The sequence below is a fragment of the Cyphellophora attinorum genome (genome assembly GCF_001299255.1).
Source record: "Cyphellophora attinorum strain CBS 131958 chromosome Unknown Contig12, whole genome shotgun sequence".
NCBI classification, from domain to species: domain Eukaryota; kingdom Fungi; phylum Ascomycota; class Eurotiomycetes; order Chaetothyriales; family Cyphellophoraceae; genus Cyphellophora; species Cyphellophora attinorum.
In genome coordinates, this window is record NW_017253240.1 from 1 (window position 1) to 24,328 (window position 24,328).

Consider the following 24,328-nt stretch of genomic DNA (forward strand, 5'->3'; position numbering starts at 1 on the left):
ACCCTAACCCTAACCCTAACCCTAACCCTAACCCTAACCCTAACCCTAACCCTAACCCTAAGCCATATCGGAAGACGCTTTGAAGGCCGTCGTCGAGAATCGCAGCTGTGTAGTGGCAGACAAAATTAAGCCCCGTACCAATTTGGCTCTCCGCTAGCAACATTTCCTAGTCATCCTGGCCAAGTGAAGGCACTTTGCCCGATTCGCAGGATTGTAGTCATCAGGGAACTTACACATAGTGTTGTTTGCTACGCCACGGTTGCGCTCAGCGTGCTGGGACTGCTGAAGATGCTTGTGTATAACACAGAGACACCTTAGAAGTTGCAGCGTCGTCTTTCCCGCTCTTTCCTACGCATGCGAACGGTCGAGGCTTCGATCCGGCTGCAGTGGCGTGCATATAAGTAAGGTACTATCTCACGGTACCACTCACTTGACGTGCCTCCCCGATCTTGCAGTTCGACCTCGGGGCAATGACACTCATCCCGGTTCACATCGGGCATATTGTCACAGCGAAGCAATCGTAACGACTGTGTAGTTACGAGCTTTTGTCTCTTGCGCTAAGCCGTAAGGAGCGTATGCATGAAACTGCCTTCGGTAGATCCTACGTTTAATATGATCATCAAAGCGCCCAGGTTTGTGGTCTTTAGACAGGGCACAAGGACGAATCTTTCAAATCGTCCACACTCGGTAGTAGCTTGCAATCAACTCCGCATGTTACCCGCATTCATTCTTCCACATGAACATTTGTCTTGACGACTTTCTGGTTGCTGCGATATGCGTCCAGCACTTGATTTATGTTCTCCGCTGTCAGTCCAGAGAGTACGGTGTACTCTGTCGGCCGAATCTTTTTCTCCTCCAGAAAGTCCGGCAAACGCGTCCAGAAGGGTACAGCTGTTTCAGGTTTGTTGTGGCTAACACCATGCACATCGAAGAGCTGAAAGCCATTCTGCTTCGGGCTGATCTTGGCCTCATCAATGGGTCCAATCGGCATAAGGCGTGCAAATTTGCCTCTCTGCGTGTTTGACAAGGCATTGACACCGATATGTTGCGTTGCAGGCATGTTTGCTGCATCATATGCGTAGAGCAACCCGTCGCCGACGATATCACGGATCTCAGACGTAACATGGTCTGGTGAGCGGTGGCGATCAATGACATGGGTGGCTCCCAATGACTTGAGCTCATGGTCGTCGCCACCAACTACGACGATACGCCCGATTCCGGCGAGTGCAGCAAGCTGAACGCCAAACTTGCCGCAATTTCCACCTCCGCCAAGCACCAACAGCGTTGTACCCTTGTAATCGAAGCTTGAGGCCTGAGAGGTCCAAGGCGCTGGGATGCCCAGGTATGAAGGATCGAATATCGAGATCAGCGGTGCCATAACGTTGGTAGGCAACGTTGCAGCTTCGTCGTCTGTGATGCTGTCTGGTACCTTCGCACTATGCTCTACGTCAACGATAGCATACTGTTGTAGTCCACCTTGCACCCACGGGGGTCTGAAACTGGCGTGAGTAACCACCCGATCTCCAATGGAGTACTTGGTGACACCTTCGCCAAGCGCCGTGACCTTTCCGACGACGTCGTTAGTCACAACGGCTGGTAAGTTCTCCTTGATGAAGAGACCCCAGTCTCGAGCTTTCTGGACGTGAGGGTTGACACCTGCGATCGACACTCGGATCTGAACTTGGTCTTTGCCCGGCTGTGGAATGGGCCAATCATTTACATGGACAACGGGCTTGCCCACGTCTTTGACAAGCAGAGCTCGCTGCGTTCTCTGCTGTAACGACATCGTAAAGTCAACTGGTACCGGGCCCTGTCCGTGAGACTCAGAACGATGGGAATCTATTTCTGCCTGGATTGAGCAACAGAAGAGACGCAACCAAGTAACGAAGGAAGGTCACACAATGATCCGAATCGCTTACGATACAGCATGCACCTGGTGTATTAGAGGCAATCAATTCAGAGACAAATCCCGAAGTACCATTTTCCTGGTTGCGAAAATCCTCAAACAACCCCGGAAGGTATCTATGCTCTGATCGCTAATAACGCAGTATAGCACTTCGATATCTCGGCCTTGTAAAAGTCCGAGCATAAGTATAGATGGGCAATGGCTCTTCGGAGGCACAACCCGATCCCGGGTTCCGTAAGCCCACACTTGCTGTCGCATTTGGGCTGCTGCAGATGATCGCTCGGCAACAGCTGACCAAAGAAACACATCCCTAGAAGTAGGTATCGCTGTGACCTTGGATGCCCAGATTGAGTTGCTTCAAGGTTCTGGCGACCGCTTGAAAGGTCAGAAGACGAATTCTCGTCTGTATAGCGCCCGAGCTCACTTCTGCTTTCATGGAAGAGAGTTTCTGGCATGCTGAGCACCAAAGCCGCCTTAGCACTATCTCCCTGCATAGCTCGGACTCAATGTAAGCTAGTTTGGATAAACAAGTACTATGACCGGAAAACTTCGGACGTCATCAGAGTGCAGAGTTGTCCAGTGAGGAGGACTCTACATTATCGTGACGATTTCACTTGACATTGGTACGACGCAGTATCTTCTGACAAAACGGGTCAGCCTGAGACGCGGGCCTGATCCGTCGCCATTCGCTGTTCATAGAAGCCGACTTCCCCTTGACCTTGAGTATCTAGTACTTCGCAGCCCTTGGTCTAATCAAGAACATCCCATCACAAGGACCACAGGTTCCGCGATCCTTTTGTCTCATCATCGCGTCAGTCATGCTCGGGTCATTTTCAATATCGAAAAGCTGATATAACCGCGTCAGCGTCAAGTGCAAGTTAATATCGGCGAGGTGTTTTCCGATACAATTTCTCGGACCAAGGCTGAATGGTCTGAGCATCGCTCGCATATCTGCCGATGCATCTAACCATCGCTCCGGTGTGAATTTTAGGGGGTTCGGGAAGATCTTTGGATCTCGATGAGCAGCGTAGGGTATTGTGTTGACGACTGCGCCCGCCGGGACGTAGTGTTCTCCAATCACTTTCCCTGGCGACACTCTAGGAAACCCCGGATTCAAGGGTCCCCACAGTCTTAATGTCTCGTCGATGCATGCGTTCAGGTAAGGCTGATTAAAAGTCAACATCGGGGCTGCGTCAGGGCGAACAGGAATGACTTACAAGGTCCGCTGTCTCGTTATAAGTGGGTGCGTGGTCAGGGTCCGGGAAAGCTGTGCGAATTTCGTGTACCAGTTTCTCCCTTACCTTCGGATTCTTTCCGCATTCCCAGATCAGGTACATGGTTGTAAAAGATGTGGTATCGCTGCCAGCAACCAAGAAAGTGAGTGTGTTCTCTACCAACTCCGTGGACGTCAGCCTGCTTCCTCCGGTTTCTTCGTCCCTGGCGTCAACTAGGTTCCTCAGAAAAGTGCCCTTAGCGAAGCTGTCGCCATCCTTCTCGACTCCGTCCTGAATGCGTTTAACGCTTCTCTCCGCGAAGTGGATTAGCTCATCGAGGCCTCGACAGTAGTCCTGAATCTTTGCGCTCGGGATATAGCGTATAAATGGTATATATGCTTGTGCAAAAACGATGACAGCGCTAAATTGAGGCTTAGCTGACAGTTCGGGCCGCGTGTAGTAGTGGACTTACAAGGATTCCATATTATGTTCAGTGACATCTCCTTTGCCTTGCAGGGAATTGAAAGACTCTCCAAAGCTGAGGTAACTGACAATATCCAAATAGTGACAGTTCATCTTGTGGAAGATGTCAACTGATTGTTTTTGGTTTGCAGCCGGAGCGAAGACATATTGCACCAGCTGTTCTACCTTTTCATGCCATAATGCCTCGTTATCAAGCAACGCCTTCATAGAGAATGCGTGAGAGATCAGGCGTCGAATACGTGCGTGAGTATTTCGATGTCCCTCAGTGAGTACACTTGAAGATCCTGTAGCGTTGACCGTACTATAGAAAGGCATATACTTCATGCAAGGGTTCGAGCTCTGACCATATATATCGGTGAAGGACTTCAAGTCGGAAAAGTACAGCTGATTCGTAGAAGCTCGGACGGGGCTCCCATATCTCTCAAGCAAATCTGCTTGGTTGTACATCCGCTCCATCTTAAACATGGCGATTGTCGGGATGATGTCGGTGAATTTGCCAAGAAAGGGTCCGGGGAATTTGGCCAGTGGGTGGAAGAAAATACGATAGATGATCAATGAAATGAGATATAGTAGTACCAGCGCAGGTGCTGCCCAGTAGAGACGGACATCCTGCAGTTGAAGTTGCAACTTTCCAGGTGAAAAGGCCATGTTGACGGCAAAGACCAAGAGGATGTTAAAGAGCTAGTACATATGAACCATGCGGGATTATTGGATTTATGTGCAAAACGTCACCCTTCAAGCTTTGCACTCATTCTATTCGCGCGAGCTTGGCAAACTCCAGCAAGAAAATCTGCCCCAGTGGAATCCATTGGCAGACTCTGGGGCTTCTGTGGGGTGATGCTTCCCCAGGCGCCCAGGTGCCGGACCGGAGAGACTTTGGAAGTGGCCAGTGCCCATTGGTTGAGACCTGGATGGCGTCTGCAGATTCCCCGCATAAATTCAGCCTTCCGATTCGACTTCGATCCTTGCTGGCTGGTTGCCGGCTTGACCAATCGGACGCAATCTATTGCCCCGTCGAGGGTAGCCAGTGAGTTGTGATAACCATGCGAGTCCGACTCTCACCATACCCAGGGTGTCGTCTGTACCCAGGCGACCATCAAGGAAGCTAGGAGAGGCAGCTGAGGCAATTTTGATGACGCGATGGAGCTACCACCGTGCAAACGATACATCACGACCGTGCTACCGGACGGCAAGAGTGTGCATAGACCGTTCAGTCCACTCATCCACAATGAGCTTCCAGGAACAGGTTCCATGGCACGAGCGTACTCGATCAAGTCTATACCAGCTCAGCTACAAGGAGAGGAAGATATCAAGGCCTACGAGAGTGATCAGGGAGTTGCTAGCCACAAATCGGTTGACATAGTTGGCCCCGGAGCGAATCTATCGGTGGTCAATCTAGCACCTGGAGCGGAGAGTCCGATGCACAAGACTCCGTCGCTGGATTTCTCTGTCTGTGTGGCTGGAGTCGTCGATCACATCTTGGACAGCGGAGAGTCGATACGGTTATATCCAGGGGTAAGTCTTCTTTGATAGGGCTCACATCAGTCAGACTTATTCCACACAAACAGGACCATGTAGTTCAGCGTGAGACCAATCATAAGTGGGTCAATGCATCAAGCTCGGAAGCAGCCAGATTGATCGCTGTCATTCTCCAAGTGAGACCTTCACAGAGCACGGACCGCAATTTATATGATTATGTGTGGCTCGTGTTCACGAAAGGCAAGGCAGCAACATTTTACTGGGTGATGGCCGAGACCTTGCGATGTCACAGACTTTGCGGAGAGATTATGCAGGCCTAAAGTTCCGCAAGCAAGAAACACATTCATTCCAGCGGCAGCATCGCTGCCTTGTGTCCAAGACGAGGGTTGAGTGCTGATAAATGCAATTGTAGACCATCTGTGAGTGTTACGATGGTTCCATCACGATTCGTGCACGCCGTGCCGCGGAACTCTGGTGGAATAGTGCAGGTAGTCACGAGAGACACGTGCACACTATCAAGCAGGGTCAACGTAGCCAAAAGCGCATTATTGAACACCGTAATAAAGATCAGTGATACATCACGATATATTATTATCGAACTCCGGAAGCTGGGGTCATTGCCGCCGCCGGACTCGGAATCAATATGAGGCCTGATCACCTGCTATCTCCTCACGTGTCAATTGGGCATAATAGATTCTTGAGATTTGCGTCTTATCGAATGACTAGACAGGAAGACGCCCCGGACCGGGAGCACATAATCGAACTCTTTACCAAAATACTTAAACCTTCCTGCGGTCACCTGTGTGAGGCACTCAAACGGCAATTTCTATGTTCAACGAGTCTGTGCTGAGTCTTACGAATGTAACCGACCAAGGCTACCTAGGTAGAGCTTGTGTGATTGTTCAGTATGTCTAGCTTGAATCTCTACGACACAGCTATCGGACCTGTTATTGGTACGCTCAGAGCGCTCTCAGTCATTTTGAAAAAGGGCGAATCCCACCTCGATGCCAAATGTCTTCCACACTCGACACTCCTCAAGGCTCGTATAGCACCGGACATGCATCCACTGCCATATCAGGTACAAGTAGCAAGCAACCTCGCCAAATTCATCGCCGTACGTATCGCGGATGTGCCGAACGAGTTCTGGATCGATGATGAAGACACCTTTGCCGACCTGCATGATCGAGTGGCCAAGACCATTGCATTTCTCGAAAGGGTAGACCGCGAATGGTTCGACAAGAAAGAAGACGTCGAGATCACACTGCGCCATATGAAATTCACGGGGCTGAGCTACGTCACAGTTTACTCGCTACCGAATTTCTATTTCCATGCCGTGACGATCTACAATCTGCTCAGAATGAGCGGTGTGGAGATCGGAAAGAAGGACTGGCTCCAGTTGTGAAGTCTGCCCGCAGATGATGTCGAAAGAACGGGCCTGGTGCAGAGACGTTGTCCTTGGGCTCAACAGAGTCGCCGCGGATGCGATTGTTCATATGTCTGCCGAACTGGAATCCTCTTCAATCGCTAGACAGAAGCGGCACTACATGGGCTACAGTCACGCAGGCCCTCTACCAGAGGAACTGAGAGTATGGTCGCTATTTTCTTCATGTATGCGGGATCACTTTCCGGACTATGACTGCGCAGTCTGTAGAATTTGGCCGCTCAGTGCCATTGTGAGAGCTTAATTTACTTCTTGGAGCCTTTTTGGTCCTCTCACACATGACTGAGCAAATACAGACCCTGGTGACAGTGATGCCAAGTCAAATCAGGAGCAGTTGACGTTTATCTGGTGTATAACCGAACGGGACTCCGACCTTCAATAAGACCGACATGAAGCTGCGAGGTGCACCGACTGACAGGGAACCAATCGTGAGATGACGAAGTACTTCGCCAAATCAGAATAGCATTATATGGGTGATGCGCGCGCTAACCCATTCAACAGAAGGAGGCGACTGATTGAGAAAGTATAGATCGTGCATAGATAAAGTATTGCTCTAAGTGATGTTTAAAGCGCCTGACAGAGTTTTCTTAGCGAAACAAACACGTTCGTCGTGAAATACCAAGTGGCTCAACAATTGAAACGCCGGTGGACAGTAAATAGATGCCTGAAACGCTTTGTTCCCAAAATCATTAACCCGCGATATCTCGTTTTCGATGAGAGAAGTGTATGCCTCACAAGATCTTGCATCTCTCGAATATATTCAACGAGCAAAATACCAGCTTCAAAGTCCCTGCCACATTGCAAGCACATCTTTGACGGTCATGGGATGGACCTCGGCAAACGTCTTGTTGAGAGCCTTATCGAGTGGGAGGTCATACCTGCCATCCAGAACGAATTGACCCCAGATAGCCATTAGTTGCTGTAGCGCTTCTCGAGAGAAAACTTCGTAACCCATATCTTGATGTGCCGGAAGCTCAGTGACCTTGCCCCTTTGAAGCTTCCCAAGAGGATCATACGAGACGTTGAATTTCGAGCCTACACAAAGTTGGGGCGTATGTCAGACTCGCGGGCCATCAACGAAAAACTAAAAAACCCGCAGAATTGAAATGGTCTTACCCCTAGCATCTTCTGCAGCCTTGAGGAACGCATTCCACGTCGTTTTCTCCCCGTAGCAATACATTTCCTCTTCCCATTTTGGCAGGTCCAAAGCCGCGAGCAAAAACCGGGCAACGTCGAAGGTGTATGTGAACGCCATCGGCTCATTGCCTGTCCCAGGAATCCCGGCCGCCTTATGCGCCACGTCAATCGCGTAGACGACCGGCTGCATATAAGACTTCAGGGTTGATGGTCCGAAGCAGTCAAGGAAATAGCCATTGTTGAAACGTGTCCATTCCAGATTGGTCGTTCGTAACTCGGTCAAAGTGCGTGCTCGGGCATCCCCTACCATTGAACTAAAATGACCATGGTCACTACGCGGATATCAACTGGATGTTGCTTGATACGACATACCCTTCGGCATATTGTACACCCCAAACGCTGGCCACGAAACGTTTTGGAGTGCCAGCAAGGACTGAGGCCTTCACGAGGTTGACCTCTGACTCTGAGGAAGCTGATTCGAACACTCGAAGGGCTGAGATGACTGTGTGGACATTATTTGCGGACAGAACTCTGGCCATCGCATCAACATCACTGTATTCGACAGCGATAGTTGCGGGGGACGTCTCCGATGAATCAACGACCTTGCTTTCCGTTAGCTAGTTGTCACTTTCCCGCGCGTGGTAGTTGGCGAGGGACATGCCGCCTGCCGCGTCAAGACAATGGTGCTGTGGTCATGACTTTGACGCAAAGTTTCGACGATAGCTTGACCTATGCCGCCACTTCCCCCGGCGACAGCGATGACAACCATTGTGAATTTAGCGTGAGGAGCGCAGTGAACGACACCGGGGACCCTGACTACAGCTAAGGCGACAGTGTGAGCACACCGACCAACAATAACTGGTACCCAAGCTCTCCTGATTGGGATAACTGCTTCAGAAACTTGCGCGACGTCAGAACAATGACAATGAAACATGTACTTCTTCAGTACCCATGGTGTATTTCGCCAGCAAACGTGACCGATTCTTCTACAGCAGCTCTTCGTGTGAAACGCAGAATAGATCCGGCTCTACAGAGGATCCGATTGGTGCAGACGGGAGCTCATGTGCTTCCTGGGTAGCTACTACCTGGGAAAGGAGAGCTCGTGAAAAGTTCATGTGCATAATCTGCTTGCCTACTATGTAGTTAAGTATGCATCAAGGGTGAAGAGAGACAGTCGGAGATTATTGAGCACCTTAGAACTTCTGTTGTACGGCTTGGCGATTCTCCGGTGACGAGACAAGGAAGCTCTTGCCTTGTTGGACGTGAACGAAGCTGGAGCAAGGTGTACTTCTTGATCGCTCTGGATCAAGATCGTGACGGAATGGAGGATAGATTGATGTTCAACAAGCTGCCAGTAATGGCCATAGAAAGGCAGTCTAGAACATCTACAGGGATGCGGACTAGCCTGGTCAAAATCGATGATCTTCGTCCGTTGCAGTCAATCGCGTAGAGGACGGACTTTCTTATGACACGTCCCTATACTTAGTCATTAAGTCTGACTGATATCTGTCCAATGGGGTCGCTCTCATACGTGCTTCAGATCTCCGTTCTTTTGAACAGTAAGCACAGCTGTGAGTTGAGGCGCATTCGTGAGATTTTGGCGACTAGGTAGTAGCAGGTGTAAATAACCGATCCCTCAACGCTGTGAAGCAAGGATTCAATAGGGCTACATAAGTCAAGTGTATACCAATCGTGCGAGGGGGCGACTAGCACTCACTACAGTTCTTTGGAATTCGATCCGCAATCAGGGGCTGGATCTAGAACTTGTACATGACGGTGGGCTGAAGACTCAGAGCACTACTGGACAACTTGAGCGCGGCAAACAGGCTGCTCAGGACGGCGGAAAGCCTGGAGCGTGAGACCTAGAGCGATCGAAAAAGCCACAAGGCCGCCTCAGGCATCTCGATGGACCTCACGTCGCATCTGGCTCGTCGAAGACGGCACGAGAGGTCTGCACAGCACCCCAATTGAGGCGGAACAATTAGTGGAACACAAAAGGCCGGCCAGCCCTCACTCCGAGTTGACTGTCCCCATAGCGTACCTCCCAGTGCCTCACAGCAAATCGGCGGGGTCTCAAGCATCCGGACACATCACGGGCCAAACCACCGACACTTGGTTCCGAACGCCTGGAGTTCTCCGAAGAGAGAGCGACCAATGAAATTGAGGTACAGGATCGCAATCCTGGAGTGCGGGGACTCCACATATTAGGTCCTGCACACAAAAGTCTATTCAGTACGGGCTGATGGTGGAGGACCTCATCAAATGGATCAGGTAGCTCTGCACGTGTCTGCCGTTCGCCCAGCGGCTATGGTCCTGCAGCGGCGCGACGCCATAGGCAATGATCTCTACCTACGGTCGATGATTGAGCACGACCCTCCCAGACAAGTGGCCTGACGTGTTAACTGGAGTACACTGGGGCAGAACGGAGTCTCTGGGGAAGAAAGGGATCTAGATCCTCAGCAGTGCATTCGTAGCTTTCGCACACTCGAAAGGGCAGTCGTCCGAACTCTGAGACCGATCCTTGATCCGAGTCTTCGTAGCTCCTGGACGAGCGTCGTCAGCCCTGATAGATATACCCAGTCTATAAGTTACCCCCGTATAGGTTCACTTCCTTTCAAGTGCCTCTTAAACACCTACAGTGTTATCCATCTGTACTTTCGTTAACCCAAGTACTGAATCGGCCACCATGGCAGCTTCGATTTCCAAGACGTCTGACGGACCTACTATTCACCACCATGAGAGCCTGTATGCGGAATCCGAGCAGATTGAGCAGACCGCGACCCCCATCACAGTACAGAATGACCAGGGAGAAGATCAGGAGGGTCGCTGAGCGCCCGCACGTATCTGGCAGTCTTGGTATGGAGCATCTTAGCGCCTACACGCTGTTTGTCTTACTGACGTGCAATTTCCTGCATCAAAAGGCCCTCGGCTTCACATATGAGACAATGCTCTTCTCTTTCGTCCTTCCTGCGGCAATCCTCTTGAACATCAACCAAAGCATTGGACCTTCAACCCAATACACATGGATAGCAACATCATGGACTTTAGCTACTGCAGTCACCCAGACTATAGCTGGCCGTTGTAGCGACATCTTCGGCAGGAGAAACTTTTTCATTGCTGGTAACATAGCAGGTCTTGTCGGTGAGTGAGACACAAGTAGAGGATAGTCGCTCGAGTATCGGATACTGACTATCACCCAGGCTGCACGATCGGCGCTCGGTAAGAACATTGATACGTAAGAATGCTTGGAATTTTGTGGTGCTGACTGCTTTCGATACTAGTGCATCTTCGATTGACATGGTTATTGCTGCTACCGCGGTCATGGTAAGCATTATCTGACACACAACCATAATTTCCGAGTCAGGACTGACAGAATTATCAGGGATTCGGTGCCGGTCTCCAGTACCTTTCTCCCGCAGCAGCTTGTGAGATCGTTCCTAGGAAGTACCGCGGTACCGTAATGGGCTTTCTCAGTATTGTGGGAATTCCTGGATCAGGATTTGGCTCCGTTATCGGTAGGTCCTGTTGACCACTATACACGTCACTGCTGACTTGCGTGTTAGCGTTTGCTATCGTGCGTTCATACACCTGGCGATGGACCTTCTATCTAGGCATGATGCTAAATGGAGTGGCTCTTGTGCTTGTGATACTATTCTACTGGCCACCCGATTTTCACAAACTCCATCCAGAAGGCAAAACTCGATTCCAGCAGATCAAGGAGCTTGACTTTGTGGGTTTACTACTGTTTGGTGGCGGGTTGACCACCTTCTTGGTCGGCATTTCTTTTGGTGGCAATCCGTATCCGTGGAAAAGCGCGACTGTGGTCGCGCCGATTATCATCGGTGGTAAGAGCTCACTTGAAACTGCTAGCATCGGAGCAATAAGCTGAGTCACATATCAGGAACCGCGCTCCTTATTGGCTTTCCTGTGTGGGAAGCCTATGGGCCCACGAACGGTATCAAGTTGTGTCCACCTCATGTGGTCAAAAACATTAGAGGTGTTGTCATGCCGTTAGTGGTTGGCTTTGTGGCGGGAATGGCGGTGACTAACACTCCCTTAAGTCATGGAAGCTGGGCTTGTACTGACTGTGCACTAGCTTATAAGTCTTCAAGTCTTCTGGCCTCAGCGTAAGTATACTCACTCAAACAATCGGCTAATCTAACAGCCTCTAGAAGTTCAGATCTTGTACCAACAAGACTTGAGACAAGCTGGATGGTATATCTTGTCGTATAACGCCAGCACCACAGGTGAGACCGGTCCCTCCTGTCCAGGTCGTTTGCTTACTCAGTTGCGACGTAGCTGGCTGTATTATCAGCGGCGCCTTGTTCGCCATTCTGCGGAAAACAAAGTATCAGCTTATCGTCTACGTGTTCTGGTCAACTTTGTTCATCTCGTTGATGTCCACAGTAAGCCAGAACACGCCAGCGAGAGCAATTGTCTTCGTTGCACTTGCAAGCTTTGCAGTGGGTGCAGTACAGATCCTGGCGATCGTCTTTGTCGGATTTGGCGTCGAAGACAAGCATATCGGCGTCGCAGTCGGGTAAGCTGGCCTCCAGTGCCTTTGGAAATGGCTTGTTGATCCTTTGACAGGTTGCTAAACACTCTGCGTTCCACTGGCGGAGCGATAGCGCTCTCGATCTATTCATCAGTCTTCCTTAACAAAGTCAGCAAAGTACTCGTACCTAGGATTTCCGCAGCAGTTGTTCAGGCAGGATTGCCAACTACTTCCTTGCAGGGCTTCATAGGTATGTTAAGCACTTGATTAGGTGTGTTTGACTAATGCGGGAGATGTGCAGTGGATCTTACGTCAGGTGTCCCTCCGACCAGTGTGCCGGGTGTTACTCCTGAAATCATCGCTGCTGGAGTCGATGCCATGAAGAGCGCCTACTCGAGTGGCTTCAGGCTTCTATTCCTGACCGCAATTGCTTTTGGCCTGGTGTCATGCATCGCGGTATGCTTCGTGCACAGCGTCGATTCGCACTTGACGAAAGAGACTGCTGTCAAGGTCGGTAAATTAGGTGGACGAACCGAGGCGGAGGTTTTGTCTGAAAAGACACCAGCCCCGGAAGATGCTTGAAAATGTCTTGCGGTCTATCTGAGAAGGATAGATAGACCCATTAAGATGGTGCAGCAGAGTCTCAGGTTTCTCTTGCGTCGGGAAGCCACGAGACCATGTCGAAGGATGTGAACCCTTCAGCATGGGAGTGTGATCGACTTTTGTTAATGGGAGTCTTGTTCCGGTGCTGTATTACTTTAACGTGCTGCGACTGCTTGCTGCAGTAGAGCGTGTTGATTCACAACAACCTTGGCACCCTGATATCAGAGCGTGCAGGGCGCACGTCGATGGGCTGCAGCTGTTCCTTCGGGATCGCAAAGTCTTGTGGTCAAGTCTGATCAAGCATGGTCATCGTCGTCGGATCGCTGAAGCTGATGGGCAGTGGTACAGGCAAGCAGCCATGCGCAATATCCGATCCTATCGATGATCGTTACTGTTCACCGCGCTTCTACTGTTGCGCACATGTTCAGTGAGTAGCGGGAAATGACCGTGTTAGCTAGTGTATATCGGGACACATGTAGTTTGATTTCCATTGATTGGCAAGTGAACATACCTACCCTACCAAGATTTGAATTCGATTGACGCATGCCAAACCACCGAGACCTTCAAGTTCTTGGCCAAGCACTCATCGTCGCTCCATCCCCGTCAGCATTCAAGCCATCCGGAGAAAACAATGACGTCGTCTATCAGTTCGGAAATAGAATCAGCAGAAATACAAGCCAGACTACTGGGGGCGCTTCTGGGGTACGAACAATCTGCGGCCACGCACCCGCCACAAGTGACGTGCGAGCAAGAGCAGACTCCCAGATCTTCTCCACATAACGCTCCACGTCCTACATATTTCACACCACAGTTCGCCTCCACACTTAGAAGTAGCACGATAACCAATTGGAAGCTGGATAGTACGTACCTCCAACTGCACAGGAAACAACTAAGACCAATGCCAACCAACGGTACCTAGCTCCACTCTCCGGAACTCGGTTTCCCTCGTGCCGCGGGGAGACGACAGCTTGCGACTTCCGTTGGCGATGCTGTCCGAAGTTAACTCCAAAAACTTCTATCTAGCCGCCTTCAGCACTACAAACCGCTTGGGTGGTCGACTCAGTGCCCGGCCATATAATGCTCATTGAATGCATCATCGAGAATACTAAGCACTGGCAAGTCCTGTAATCACAATGGCGTCACCAAATGACATTATGTTAATGACATGCGCTGCTGGTAACCAAGCCCCATATATCCTTCCACTCCTGAAGGACAAAATCAAGCTACGACTGGCATGTCAGTCAGACGCCTCCGCGAAGCTACTTAAATCTAGATACCCTCACGCCGAGGTGGTCCAAGGCGATATGCGAGTCCTTGCGGACTGCGCTAGGATGTTGAGCGGCGTCACCACAGTCTACAATATTGGACCCGGTATACGAGTAGGAGAGAAAGAGATGGGATTGAACATGGTCGAAGCCGCTATCGCTGAGTATCAGAAGCCGAACTCGCAATTCAAACACTTCGTAGAGGCAAGCGTCCTCAACACACAGATACGGAAGATGTTCAATCATGATGATAAGAGATATGTGGAAGAGCAACTAATCTTGTCTCCGCTTCGTTACACGATCCTGCAGCCCGGTGACTTTTTCGAAGCAGCAGTTCCCGTCAAGCAGTGGCTCACCATGGAACATCCTGTTCGTCCAACGTATGTCCCCGAAGAGACTTGGTCGTCCTTCGTTGCACTCAAGGATCTAGGAGAAGCCGCAGCGAAAGTCATTCTTGAGCGAGAGCGTCACTACGAGGCACTATATCCCCTAGTCTCTCTAAATGGCAACACCTATGGAGAATGCACCACTCGAATCGGGGAGATTCTGGGCAAGAAAATCGAGGTCAAAGAAGTCAGTTGGGATGAAGCGATCCAAGTTCTGCTGGAAGTCAACTTTGGGAGCGATCAGGTTCATTCTGTCATTTATGATAAAATGGCTGCTCTGGTCAGTTTCTACCGGAAAAGAGGTATCAAGGGCAATCCTACAGTGCTGGAATGGCTCTTAGAGAGGGATGCAACTTCATTGGAAGGGTATGTGGCCTACAAAAAGGACGAGCTGAGAGCGGAAGGGGCAGTGCTGCCTAGCTGGTGGTCATAGGTGAGATCTGTCGCAGACACTCAATCTCACACGCCGTATCATCGCTGGTTAATGGACATGAGACCTATCACCCAGATGGACGGACGCACATGCAGAGTGGTGCAAGCATGAGCTGTCATGCCGGAAAGGCTCGACGGCTCGGAGTGGCCTTAGTGGAGCATCTATCCTTGCAGCAGCCAGTGTCGAAAGCGGGCAGTGTGAGCTCGAAGAGTCGTTGCGTACCTTGACTTGCTTGGCCAGTAGGGGCACACAAAGCAGCCATGCAACGGAAGGCAGTGCTGCCGACCTCCGAGAATACCTCACGGAACCAGTCGGGTAGGTACGCATGCGAAAGTATTGTGCCGGTATTAAATACGTATTTTACATGAAGTAAACTCAGGATTCACCATGTTGTCAAGGTCCATGAATGAGCAAGACTACCCGAGGCGTGATTCAAAGGACTCGGTGATTCATGAGTAACAAGATAAATTCATCCTTGTTGAGCACATTAGTGGAGAGTGTACCGCTTTGCGCGCTATGCTCGCTCAGTATGTCACCTGTGCCGGATGTACGGACTTCCATACAAGTATCAACCGACGTCTCTTTGACGAAGTATCAGAGATTCGCATCAAGTTGGTAGGCATAAGTCCCTTCCGAGGACAACAGGTGCGTGTAGCGAAAAACTTCTACGAAACGATAACTATGTACACAATAAGTGGCCGGCCGGCTCACGGTGTAATTTGATGGCCCGCCCGAGTCCGGCACCCAATCTCAAAGGTTCTGTCACAGAATTGGAGAACTCGATATCTATAGTCCCTGGGCGATGCTATACCCTTGGGGTGTCCTCATCTTCAAGCAGCGTTGCCTACATGTAGCGCCGAAGCACTCATCCTTTCACAGTACATGAGTTTGTATACTTGGTGTTTTGTGAGTGCTCTGAGTCATCAGTCACAGTTAAAATTGTTATATTTTCCGAACCACACTTTGACCTGAGAACGATGACTGGAAAGCTAAGCCAGCAGGTGCAAGACTTGTTGTCGAAGCTGGTCACAGCAGCAGACCAGAGGGGCCCACAGGCAGCGGCGTCATTCGCAGCCTTGTTCGCAGCAGATGCTCAATTCATCGGCGGCGGACACGCTTTGCACGGCAGGGAAGGTATGCCTCCGCCTTTATGCTATCAAATATAGCCAACCCATAAATGCCCGTCCTGGGTGCATTCTCAGCTGACACAGCATACCCCCGAACAGAGATTCAAGCTTCGCGCGAGAAGACATGGAATGGGGTCAAGTCACGCGAGCACACCATTCGAGGTCTATATCAAAGCACCGAGAATCCAGAACAATTCGCATTCCTAGGATCCCTCGTTGTTCATCGCGCAGATGCCGAAGACGCAGTATCCATGCGCATCTGCGCAAACTTCGACGTGAAGCAGAATTCTGGTACGCTCGAGATTACGAGATATGAAGCTTTCGCAGTAAGTAGTGGCGACCCGATATAGCCCCTGGCCGCGGTTACTAATCTTGGCCCGGACAGGAACCACCATCCACCGCGAAATGACCTTCAGCCATATGCACAGACAGTTTAGCGTGCGAGTTCGGAAGCGGCCCGACCGACCAACTTCATATGGGGGATGTTTCTCAGCCACGTAGCTTCAGCGCCATTAAACTCATATGTCTCATATGGGCGTGGTGCTATGAAACGAAGACAGCTCAAGAGCCTTCTCTTCTCCGGCCGATATGTGTACAACGGAGCACTTGTCCCTACTATTACCAAGGATCGTAGAGCGAGGGGAAACTTTTCGCTGATCAGCCGCACCGGTGCATCGCGGCGGCCACTGGGTGAGCCGGTTGCTATCGAGGAGGCCACAGGCTGATCGCCCGTGTGTTTTGCTTCACGGAATGCCTTCCTGTAAAACGATCGTCGACACTGAAGGCATCCCGGCCTGAGATCAATGCGTGGTATTTCCAACAATGGTGTCCTTGACTTTGAGTAACTCGATGACTTGGCAGCTACTGCTTCGATCGATGATACATGTGAAAAGTTGTGTAGTACGTAATGACCAAGATCCGTGATGCCCGATGTCTACTGAGTAGCAACCGTTCTGCGTAACTCAGCAGACCCATTAGGCAGTCTTCTCAAAAGACATCGTCAAATCAGGCACAGCGAATCGGGAAAACACCTTCTCCTCCACGTCCGCAAATTCTCGCAAGATCGTCTGACGTCTCCTTTCAGATCGGACCTTGAAACGAGCCTTGAAAGGCTTAGGTGCAACGATACTCCCATCCGTGTATCCAGTGTTCGGATTGAGATCAATTGGTATAGGGCGGCCTTGACTGTCAAGCTCAGGGGAGATATCGAAAGCCCAGAGCATCTTAGAGAAGGTTGTAAACAGTGACCTCTCAGCAAGTTGCATACCTGAACAGATTCGGCGTCCAAAGCCGTAAGAATAATGATCTCGATTGTTCTCGTCGCCGATGTTTGCATAACCTTGCGCAAGCTTGGTCTTACTTGAGAAGTTGTCTGGGTTGAAGACTTCTGGATCCGCAAACTTTTCGACGTCTTGGTGTAGACCAAATAAATTCGGAACAATGATGGCGCCCTTGGGTAGAAGCTTTCCTTCGATCCATATTTCTAGAGGCTGGTAAGTAAACGACTATGGCATGGATCATGGATCGCTACCTTCACTCAACTTATGAGGCATCGCAATTGGTGTGACGGGACGTATACGATGCGCCTCTTTCATCAGCTGGTTGATGATTTGTAATTTGGGAAAGTCCGTCCAAAGTGGAGTTCGATCTTCGCCCACTACCGCGTCAATTTCAGTATGGGCCCTCTTGAGGACGTCTGGATAAGTACAGAGCATCTGAACCAGCACCAGTAGGACAGATGCTGTTGTGTCTGTTCCTGCGTCTAAGACAGTCGCTGTGAGATACATCATCTCATGGAAGGTGAACTTGTACTCATCATATTCGATGAGTTTGTCCGCAAATGTATCCTTCGGTCCCTCCGTTTTACGACGTTCGATGACCGTGTTAAGGATCCATGAATTGAGCTTATCGCTAGCCTTTCCGAGTTCTATACATCTGGTTCTCCAATTGCCAAACCATTTTTGCGGTACTATCTTCAAGATTGGAAAAACGTCGACCGGTGGAAGTGCACCCGGAAGAATAATGGCGGCAGTCTCTGCGGTGATATAATTCAGTGCCTTCAGGTGAGGAGTGTCGTGCCTTGGAGTACGTATGCCGTACGCTGCCCGGGTTAGTGACTAATTTTCCCTCGAGTCACAACTTACTTTTACTCATTGCAAAGCTGTTGCCGTATCTATGGAAATGGTGTCTGAAGTTCTCCGGATCGATCATGAGGTCTCGTAGTAACTGAGTGGCTTCTGCGTTCAGAATTTCGAGATGACCTTTGTCGATGGCACTATCGCCAAAGTACTGATGCAGCAGTTTCCTACCCACACGGAGCATAGGGTTGTCTGACTGCTGTATGGTCATGAAGTGTTCTTGGAAAATCAGCTTCTCCAATGCGTAGGAGTACATCCGACCAGAGCTGATGACGCTCTTTCTCTCCAGTACTTCTTTAACGAGTTTACGACTCGAAAGAACGATGAAGGTCATTGAGCCAATTTTGAGCGAGTACATTTCGCCATACCTCTTGGCAAGGTTCGCAAATGTGAGATAGAGCTGACTTTGCGGCAACTGATGCAAGTTTCCGATGATGGGCAATGTCGACGGCCCTTCGCGGCAACAATTAGATCGCCGTAGCCGCGTTCAGGACTCTCTTGACGTACCGTGAGGCAGCTTCCGTCCCCGCCTGCCGGGAACAAGCAATACATAGATCATAGCCACTCCGAAAAGGAGCCATATCACAAGCGATGCGTTGAGGTTTGGGAACATCTTGACTTGTTTGTACAGAGATGACGAGATAGGGATGACTGAGGCACATCCGCCTGCACGAGTCAAGAATGCTGAGGTCACTATGTAGGCCAGACCGATGCTTCGTTCTAACTAAACTAAAGGATCTCGAGCTCTGCAGGAACGAAGGTAGTCCCCAAAACAGGACAAGTAGCATAGCGCATCAGGAGTAAGTGCGGCATGATCAGGCCGAGACCGAGGGTGTGAAAGGGCTCGCCCGGAGCCCCAGACTTGCGGTGCATGGAGCTCTCATTCTTTTTCCTGGCGGGGAACGGACCTTGTCCATAGGCTTTGGATACCTCAGTGGCCCATACATTGCACTCAATACCCTTCGTTTGATGAACTGCGCCAGGCATATACTTTCGCCTCTTATGGAACTCTTCATCAAGCCTCCAAGCACATCCGATTGGCGCAATCGAGATCCTCGGGCAAGAAGATCGACTCCTATTGGCTGCAGTCATGTATGCAACCTGAGGTTTTCCGGTCTAGCTTCCATCGTAGCCTTTTTCGTGCCCCGGACCAACAGCTGGGGTATTGTGCCATGCACACGCGGTTCAAAGTGTTGGAGAAGTCGCACAAACTCTCCTGCAAGCTACGAATCCATACGTTTCCATTGGTAGTACGCTTGCGGCCTCATGAGGCGCGACTGCCTCTATCCAATTGTAAGAGGGCTTGTCTGCCCGCCAAAGGTTTTCCCGGAACACACGAGTGCCTTGCGTTATCTAGGATACACGTCCTCGGACTGCCGCGCGCCCGGACAAGTGTCAACTGAAGCGCAGTCATTTATCAGGTGCAAGTGCATAAACACACCGTCTCATCCAAAGTGAACCATCATGCAGGTATAAAGTTCAGTGCAGTCACAGTGTCATAACCTCAATTTGGCGTCCATCTGACTAGTCGCCCAAGCAGCGCTGTCACAAAACCATCCACGACCTTTAAGATGCCCGGCGCCGTCGAGGAGGGGGCCAACCCTCCCCCAGTTGTGCTCGACCCTACCAAATTCAAAGGACAGGTCGTCGTTATCACCGGCGCTGCCCAAGGAATTGCCAAGACCACATCCAAACTCTTTGCAAAACAAGGAGCGCAGGTAGTACTTGTCGACATCCAAGCGAAACAGGTCGAAAGCGTCGCTGCAGAGATTAAGGCTGAGGGCGGCTCCGCGGCCTTTAGAACTACTGATCTATCTGATCCACAACAGTGCAAGGATCTCATCCAATCAGTCATTGATGAATTCAAGAAGATCGATGTGCTAGTTCAGCTTGCGGTCCATCTTGTATACAAGCCAGTCACCGAAATCACGACTAAGGATCTGGTTAAATCCCAGGAAGTCAATGCGTGGTCGATCCTTTATCTTGCACAGGCGGTGCTACCCCATATGCGTAAAGCTGGGTATGGCCGGCTCATCCAAACATCAACCGCTACAACTCAGCACCTCTTCAAGGGACTGTTTGCATACGTTGCGAGTAAGGGATCGGTCGAGACCATAACGCGATCGCTTGCCGTTGAGGCTGGCCCCGGTATCACTTCCAATCTGGTGATGCCTGGATTTGTCGAAACCCCCGGCGCCGCTCGTGGAAACAACGCCACCACGCAGCATGTCAGTACTGCAGGTGACATGTGGGACTATCATATTGAGAAGCAATGCGTCAAGCGCCGTGGACAGCCAGAGGATCTTGGATATGCTATCTGCTTCCTTGCAAGCCCCGAGGCTTCATTCATCAGTGGTCAGATTCTCGACGTGAGTGGCGGGTTCACGTTTCACTAGCTAGATGAATGGTTGAAGCATTCCGGAACGGCCAGACCTGCGGAATCGCTAGTAATAGCAGTGTGTAGAATGCAAGGTACTCTTAAGTATAGTAAGCTCCAATTCGTCTTCCAAGGTCCGCCAAAAGCAAGTGGATTGAACCAATATGGTCACATAGGCCTCGACCAGTTCTATCCATGATCCGCTACGTGTAAGATTGCAGGGAGTTGAATTTACCCTGAAGCATTAAAATGTCCACAATCCATACGCTTATTGCCAGACCGCCGGTCTTTGTACCAGATCAAAGCTGTGTTTACAATAGCTAGCTGCACGGGAGAGTCGAGGAAATGCTTTTTCGTCTGATTGAATGCGGCGTTCAAGTGTCCAAAGAGCCCGATATACCAGCATCGAATGCTTCCGACACTCCTCACAAGCTACCCATGCTTCATTACTCACTTCCTCTCACAATGGTATCCCAGACCCAGCCGCCCACTGGCATGAGAGTTCAGAACTTCTCAAAGACGAATTTGTTGCGCATAGTGCCCACGTGCTCGAGCTCCATCTCCACGACATCCCCATCCTTCAGCCACGCTTGTGGCTTCATGAAAAACGCCACGCCACTTGGTGTGCCGGTCATGATGACAGTCCCTTTTCTGAGCGTCATACCACGGCTGAAGTGACGAATGATAGCAGGAATATCGAAGATGAGATCGTCTGTCTGCGTGATTTGCCTCTGCTCGCCGTTCACGATGCTTCGCATTTTCAGCTTCTTTGGATCCGTGATGATGTCTGTTGAGGTGATGACTGGACCGATCGGAGCAAATTTGTCAAAAGACTTCGCCGCTGCGGGCTGGCCACTGGATCGTTCCGGCATCTGCCACCATCGAGCCGACACGTCGTTGCCCACGGTGTAGCCTAGTATGTACTGGTCGACATCTTCAGTGTCGCCGATGTTTTTGCAGTCTTTGCCTATGACCACGCAAAGTTCAACCTGTCAACATATCAATATTGGCGCTGTTGTACACAGATGCAACGTGAAGGCATGAAAGAGATTGCTTAAGCGAAAGAAAGCACCTACCTCGTAGTCCATCCATTGACACTCCGGATGGACCGGTATGTTTTCGAAAGGACCAGCAAGAGCATCTGCCACATTCCCATCGTAAGAAGCTGAAGTCTCAAGGAGCTTCTAAAATAAAGGACCGACCTGCTGGTTTATAGAACGTCTGCGGATAATCTCCCACCTGCATCTGCGCCAGCCTGTCAGCACTGTACAATGGGCTGTCTTGTCGCCGGGGGATGCTGCTTACACCTGCCTCTTCAGCATGCTGTTTGTAATTGAGCCCAATGCAGAGGAAGATGGGCACGGCGCGCAGAGGAGCTAGAACCTGCAATCAGAACCTGGCATCAGTATATGGCTCGTCGGCACCATTTCATTGAACCGATGCGGCCTGGGGCGTATGAACCTCTGCAATCTTCTCCGTTGAGCCAGAGAGCCTGAAGTTCTCCGACCAGGGCTCATCATCATTGTTGAACACCGGAACCTCGGCGCCGATCAAGGCGTCGTGATCAATAGCTGGTAGATGCTTTGCCTCTCCATAGAAGGTCTGTCCCGAAGCAGTCTTGAAGCGGACAAGTTTTCCAAAAGCTGGCATCTTGTGGACGAAGCTATCTTGTATTCAATCGCACCAACCATCGATGACACACCGTGTTGAGTTCTTGAGCGTCTGAAGGGACCGTCCGGTTCTTGAGGAAGTCATCCACTGCCTTGTGAGGCTATACGCTGTGGCTGTCCGAGACCCACAATGAGAGTGGATAGGTATCGGCACCCGGCCAAGCGTTTGCACCCCCGGACATGCTCCCATTGGACAGGCTAATCTTCATACTCCAAGGTTTTCATCGAGCTTCGTCATCCCGATCCAGGCTTTCAAGGTGATAGCGCTCCGAACACAAGGACCTAGACTGGAGAGTAGGTGCAAATCCAGCGCCTGATAATCAACGTCACAGGCAACTATGTCACTCGGTCCCTACAACTATCCAACAGTTGCCTTTCCGAGGGGACCAGGTGTGCATGGCCTTTAGTGCCATGCCCATACCAGAATTAGGCTAAGAAACCACTAGCTATAGACAGCTAACATCATTTCGATGTGAGACTTCAAAAGTCTTGGGTTTACCCGTGCCAGACTCTGTAATCTGCAGATGCTGAGTGGCATCATCCTGATGACCTAAAGGGGACGGAATTCAGAGCTCGACGTCGTCTTTAATCATAACCTTAACAACAACGCCGCTCTCGCCACCTCCATCTCCCTGCTTGTCTCTTCTCCCACCTACGAGCTCCAACGCCTTGACTGCATCCTCCAACTTGAACCTCGCCGTGATAAGCTGGTCCATTGCCGGAAGTAATGCCTCTCCGGCCATAGCGTTCATACCCGCTGGCCAGGTATCAGTGTAGCGATTGATGAACTTGAGCTTGATCTCGCGCAGACTCAGATACATGAATGGTATCTCATTGATCTTGGAAGCTCCCACGCCAACCACCATGAGCGTACCAGCTCGAGCGATTGCGTGGGCGGCAGTGATAATTGAAGACCCGACACCCGTGCATTCGAGGACCGTCGAGGGCGAGAGATGATCAAGCGCGGCGTCGGCGTCGTAGACAGGTTCCGAATCTGCTGCCGCTTGCGATTGAGTGCCGTGACCATTCGGGAGCATAGAGTCCGCACCATGCTGCGACGCTTCGCTTAAGGAGCTGGCGTAGCAACCGTACAATGCTCGGATTTCCACAGCACATTGAGCGGGTGACAGGCGTTTGGAGAGGTCGACAAGATATGTCTGGACGTCCGGCATGATCTTCTTCGCAAATGCAAGTCGATTCGTGTCTACATCGGTGATCACAATCGGCCAAGCACCGGAAGCGCGAGCACATTTGAGCGCTATCAGCCGATGGGTCCAGCGCCGCAAATTAATGCTGGTCGGCCGAGCTGGATGGAGCCCTCGCACTGCCGGATCGCGTGCAGAATGACTGAGAGCGGCTCCAGAAGCGCGCCTTGCTCGAATGACATGTTTTCCGGGATCTTGTGGCAGTAGCGTGCGTAGTGTGCCATGAAACGACGAATTGAGCCAGCATAGGGACAGACGCCAGCGAATTGGACATCGGCGCAAAGGTTGTATTTGCCGGCACGGCAGACATGGCATGCATGACAAGGCACGCCTGGTTCAATGGCGACGCGGTCGCCGGGCTTCAGATGCGTGACCTGTTCGCCAACGGCGACGATCTCGCCAGCGGCTTCATGACCGAGAATGCACGGTCGATCGACTAGTAGCGGGCCAATGCGGCCATCATGCCAGAGATGTATGTCAGAACCGCAAATTCCAGTACATCGGATGTGCACAAGAGCCTGTAGCGGTGAGGGCCGCGGAATGGGCGTGTCTTCGAGTGAGAGGGTGTGATCCGGGCGCACGTGCAGGGAAGGATTGCCGTGGCTTGATAGCTGCTGAAGTTTCGCGTCGAGGTCCTTGCCTTTCGTGTCGGTGGACGTTGCTGCAAGACTTAATGGCTCGGTAACCACGGATGCTACTGCCATATTGAACGTGGATGCGCTCCAGCTCGTTCATGATCCGGAGCATACTTGCATACCTCTAGCGGCACTTACCTCATCATTCATAGTTTTGGGGAGCGAGAACTATGTCGTCACTGCCCCTGAAAGCAGCGTCGTTCAGCACGACTCGTGGCCATCAAACTATCTTGCTGCAGTCATGTGAGCAGATTTGAGGCTTGCTGAGACTCTCTATTGTCCCGGTGAGTCTGTAAATGGGAATGTCTGCAGGATCCATTCGACCGACGCGAAC

The 24,328-nt window shown here is 50.9% G+C and overlaps 13 protein-coding genes across 13 annotated transcripts; 6 read left to right on the plus strand and 7 right to left on the minus strand.

The window, feature by feature from the left end:
* Positions 1 to 724: 724 nt before the first annotated feature.
* On the minus strand, positions 725 to 1,786 carry AB675_7431 (Enoyl LovC; the record flags this gene model as incomplete). The annotated part of the gene is made up of 1 exon (XM_018147800.1): positions 725 to 1,786. One exon carries the CDS (start codon positions 1,784 to 1,786, stop codon positions 725 to 727), a length of 1,062 nt encoding a protein of 353 aa, XP_018000284.1.
* An 847-nt stretch (positions 1,787 to 2,633) lies between these two features.
* On the minus strand, positions 2,634 to 4,251 carry AB675_7432 (Versicolorin B desaturase; the record flags this gene model as incomplete). The annotated part of the gene is made up of 3 exons (XM_018147801.1): positions 2,634 to 3,071; positions 3,124 to 3,541; positions 3,593 to 4,251. The coding sequence occupies 3 exons, from the start codon at positions 4,249 to 4,251 to the stop codon at positions 2,634 to 2,636; spliced, it is 1,515 nt and encodes a 504-aa protein (XP_018000432.1).
* Positions 4,252 to 4,743: 492 nt separating this feature from the next.
* Positions 4,744 to 5,402, plus strand: AB675_7433 (uncharacterized protein; the record flags this gene model as incomplete). The annotated part of the gene is made up of 2 exons (XM_018147802.1): positions 4,744 to 5,118; positions 5,172 to 5,402. 2 exons carry the CDS (start codon positions 4,744 to 4,746, stop codon positions 5,400 to 5,402), a joined length of 606 nt encoding a protein of 201 aa, XP_018000379.1.
* Positions 5,403 to 5,989: 587 nt separating this feature from the next.
* AB675_7434 (uncharacterized protein) lies at positions 5,990 to 6,484 on the plus strand (the record flags this gene model as incomplete). Its single annotated transcript, XM_018147803.1, has 1 exon — positions 5,990 to 6,484. The coding sequence occupies one exon, from the start codon at positions 5,990 to 5,992 to the stop codon at positions 6,482 to 6,484; it is 495 nt and encodes a 164-aa protein (XP_018000524.1).
* Positions 6,485 to 7,304: 820 nt separating this feature from the next.
* On the minus strand, positions 7,305 to 8,199 carry AB675_7435 (uncharacterized protein; the record flags this gene model as incomplete). Its single annotated transcript, XM_018147804.1, has 3 exons — positions 7,305 to 7,558; positions 7,640 to 7,974; positions 8,033 to 8,199. The coding sequence occupies 3 exons, from the start codon at positions 8,197 to 8,199 to the stop codon at positions 7,305 to 7,307; spliced, it is 756 nt and encodes a 251-aa protein (XP_018000475.1).
* Positions 8,200 to 10,458: 2,259 nt separating this feature from the next.
* AB675_7436 (Vacuolar basic amino acid transporter 5) lies at positions 10,459 to 12,737 on the plus strand (the record flags this gene model as incomplete). Its single annotated transcript, XM_018147805.1, has 11 exons — positions 10,459 to 10,801; positions 10,861 to 10,879; positions 10,942 to 10,984; positions 11,043 to 11,175; positions 11,224 to 11,505; positions 11,562 to 11,701; positions 11,757 to 11,787; positions 11,833 to 11,907; positions 11,960 to 12,200; positions 12,251 to 12,405; positions 12,457 to 12,737. 11 exons carry the CDS (start codon positions 10,459 to 10,461, stop codon positions 12,735 to 12,737), a joined length of 1,743 nt encoding a protein of 580 aa, XP_018000294.1.
* A 1,154-nt stretch (positions 12,738 to 13,891) lies between these two features.
* On the plus strand, positions 13,892 to 14,842 carry AB675_7437 (uncharacterized protein; the record flags this gene model as incomplete). Its single annotated transcript, XM_018147806.1, has 1 exon — positions 13,892 to 14,842. The coding sequence occupies one exon, from the start codon at positions 13,892 to 13,894 to the stop codon at positions 14,840 to 14,842; it is 951 nt and encodes a 316-aa protein (XP_018000234.1).
* A 977-nt stretch (positions 14,843 to 15,819) lies between these two features.
* AB675_7438 (uncharacterized protein) lies at positions 15,820 to 16,378 on the plus strand (the record flags this gene model as incomplete). Its single annotated transcript, XM_018147807.1, has 3 exons — positions 15,820 to 15,976; positions 16,069 to 16,295; positions 16,355 to 16,378. The coding sequence occupies 3 exons, from the start codon at positions 15,820 to 15,822 to the stop codon at positions 16,376 to 16,378; spliced, it is 408 nt and encodes a 135-aa protein (XP_018000385.1).
* Positions 16,379 to 16,943: 565 nt separating this feature from the next.
* Positions 16,944 to 18,720, minus strand: AB675_7439 (O-methylsterigmatocystin oxido; the record flags this gene model as incomplete). Its single annotated transcript, XM_018147808.1, has 4 exons — positions 16,944 to 17,452; positions 17,501 to 18,070; positions 18,114 to 18,560; positions 18,615 to 18,720. 4 exons carry the CDS (start codon positions 18,718 to 18,720, stop codon positions 16,944 to 16,946), a joined length of 1,632 nt encoding a protein of 543 aa, XP_018000335.1.
* Positions 18,721 to 19,678: 958 nt separating this feature from the next.
* AB675_7440 (Cyclopentanol dehydrogenase) lies at positions 19,679 to 20,503 on the plus strand (the record flags this gene model as incomplete). The annotated part of the gene is made up of 1 exon (XM_018147810.1): positions 19,679 to 20,503. One exon carries the CDS (start codon positions 19,679 to 19,681, stop codon positions 20,501 to 20,503), a length of 825 nt encoding a protein of 274 aa, XP_018000374.1.
* A 484-nt stretch (positions 20,504 to 20,987) lies between these two features.
* Positions 20,988 to 22,134, minus strand: AB675_7441 (Fumarylacetoacetate hydrolase domain-containing-like protein; the record flags this gene model as incomplete). Its single annotated transcript, XM_018147811.1, has 5 exons — positions 20,988 to 21,473; positions 21,561 to 21,649; positions 21,687 to 21,729; positions 21,790 to 21,867; positions 21,922 to 22,134. The coding sequence occupies 5 exons, from the start codon at positions 22,132 to 22,134 to the stop codon at positions 20,988 to 20,990; spliced, it is 909 nt and encodes a 302-aa protein (XP_018000425.1).
* Positions 22,135 to 22,720: 586 nt separating this feature from the next.
* AB675_7442 (Sorbitol dehydrogenase) lies at positions 22,721 to 23,326 on the minus strand (the record flags this gene model as incomplete). The annotated part of the gene is made up of 1 exon (XM_018147812.1): positions 22,721 to 23,326. The coding sequence occupies one exon, from the start codon at positions 23,324 to 23,326 to the stop codon at positions 22,721 to 22,723; it is 606 nt and encodes a 201-aa protein (XP_018000465.1).
* An 89-nt stretch (positions 23,327 to 23,415) lies between these two features.
* On the minus strand, positions 23,416 to 24,063 carry AB675_7443 (Sorbitol dehydrogenase; the record flags this gene model as incomplete). Its single annotated transcript, XM_018147813.1, has 1 exon — positions 23,416 to 24,063. The coding sequence occupies one exon, from the start codon at positions 24,061 to 24,063 to the stop codon at positions 23,416 to 23,418; it is 648 nt and encodes a 215-aa protein (XP_018000518.1).
* Positions 24,064 to 24,328: the final 265 nt, after the last annotated feature.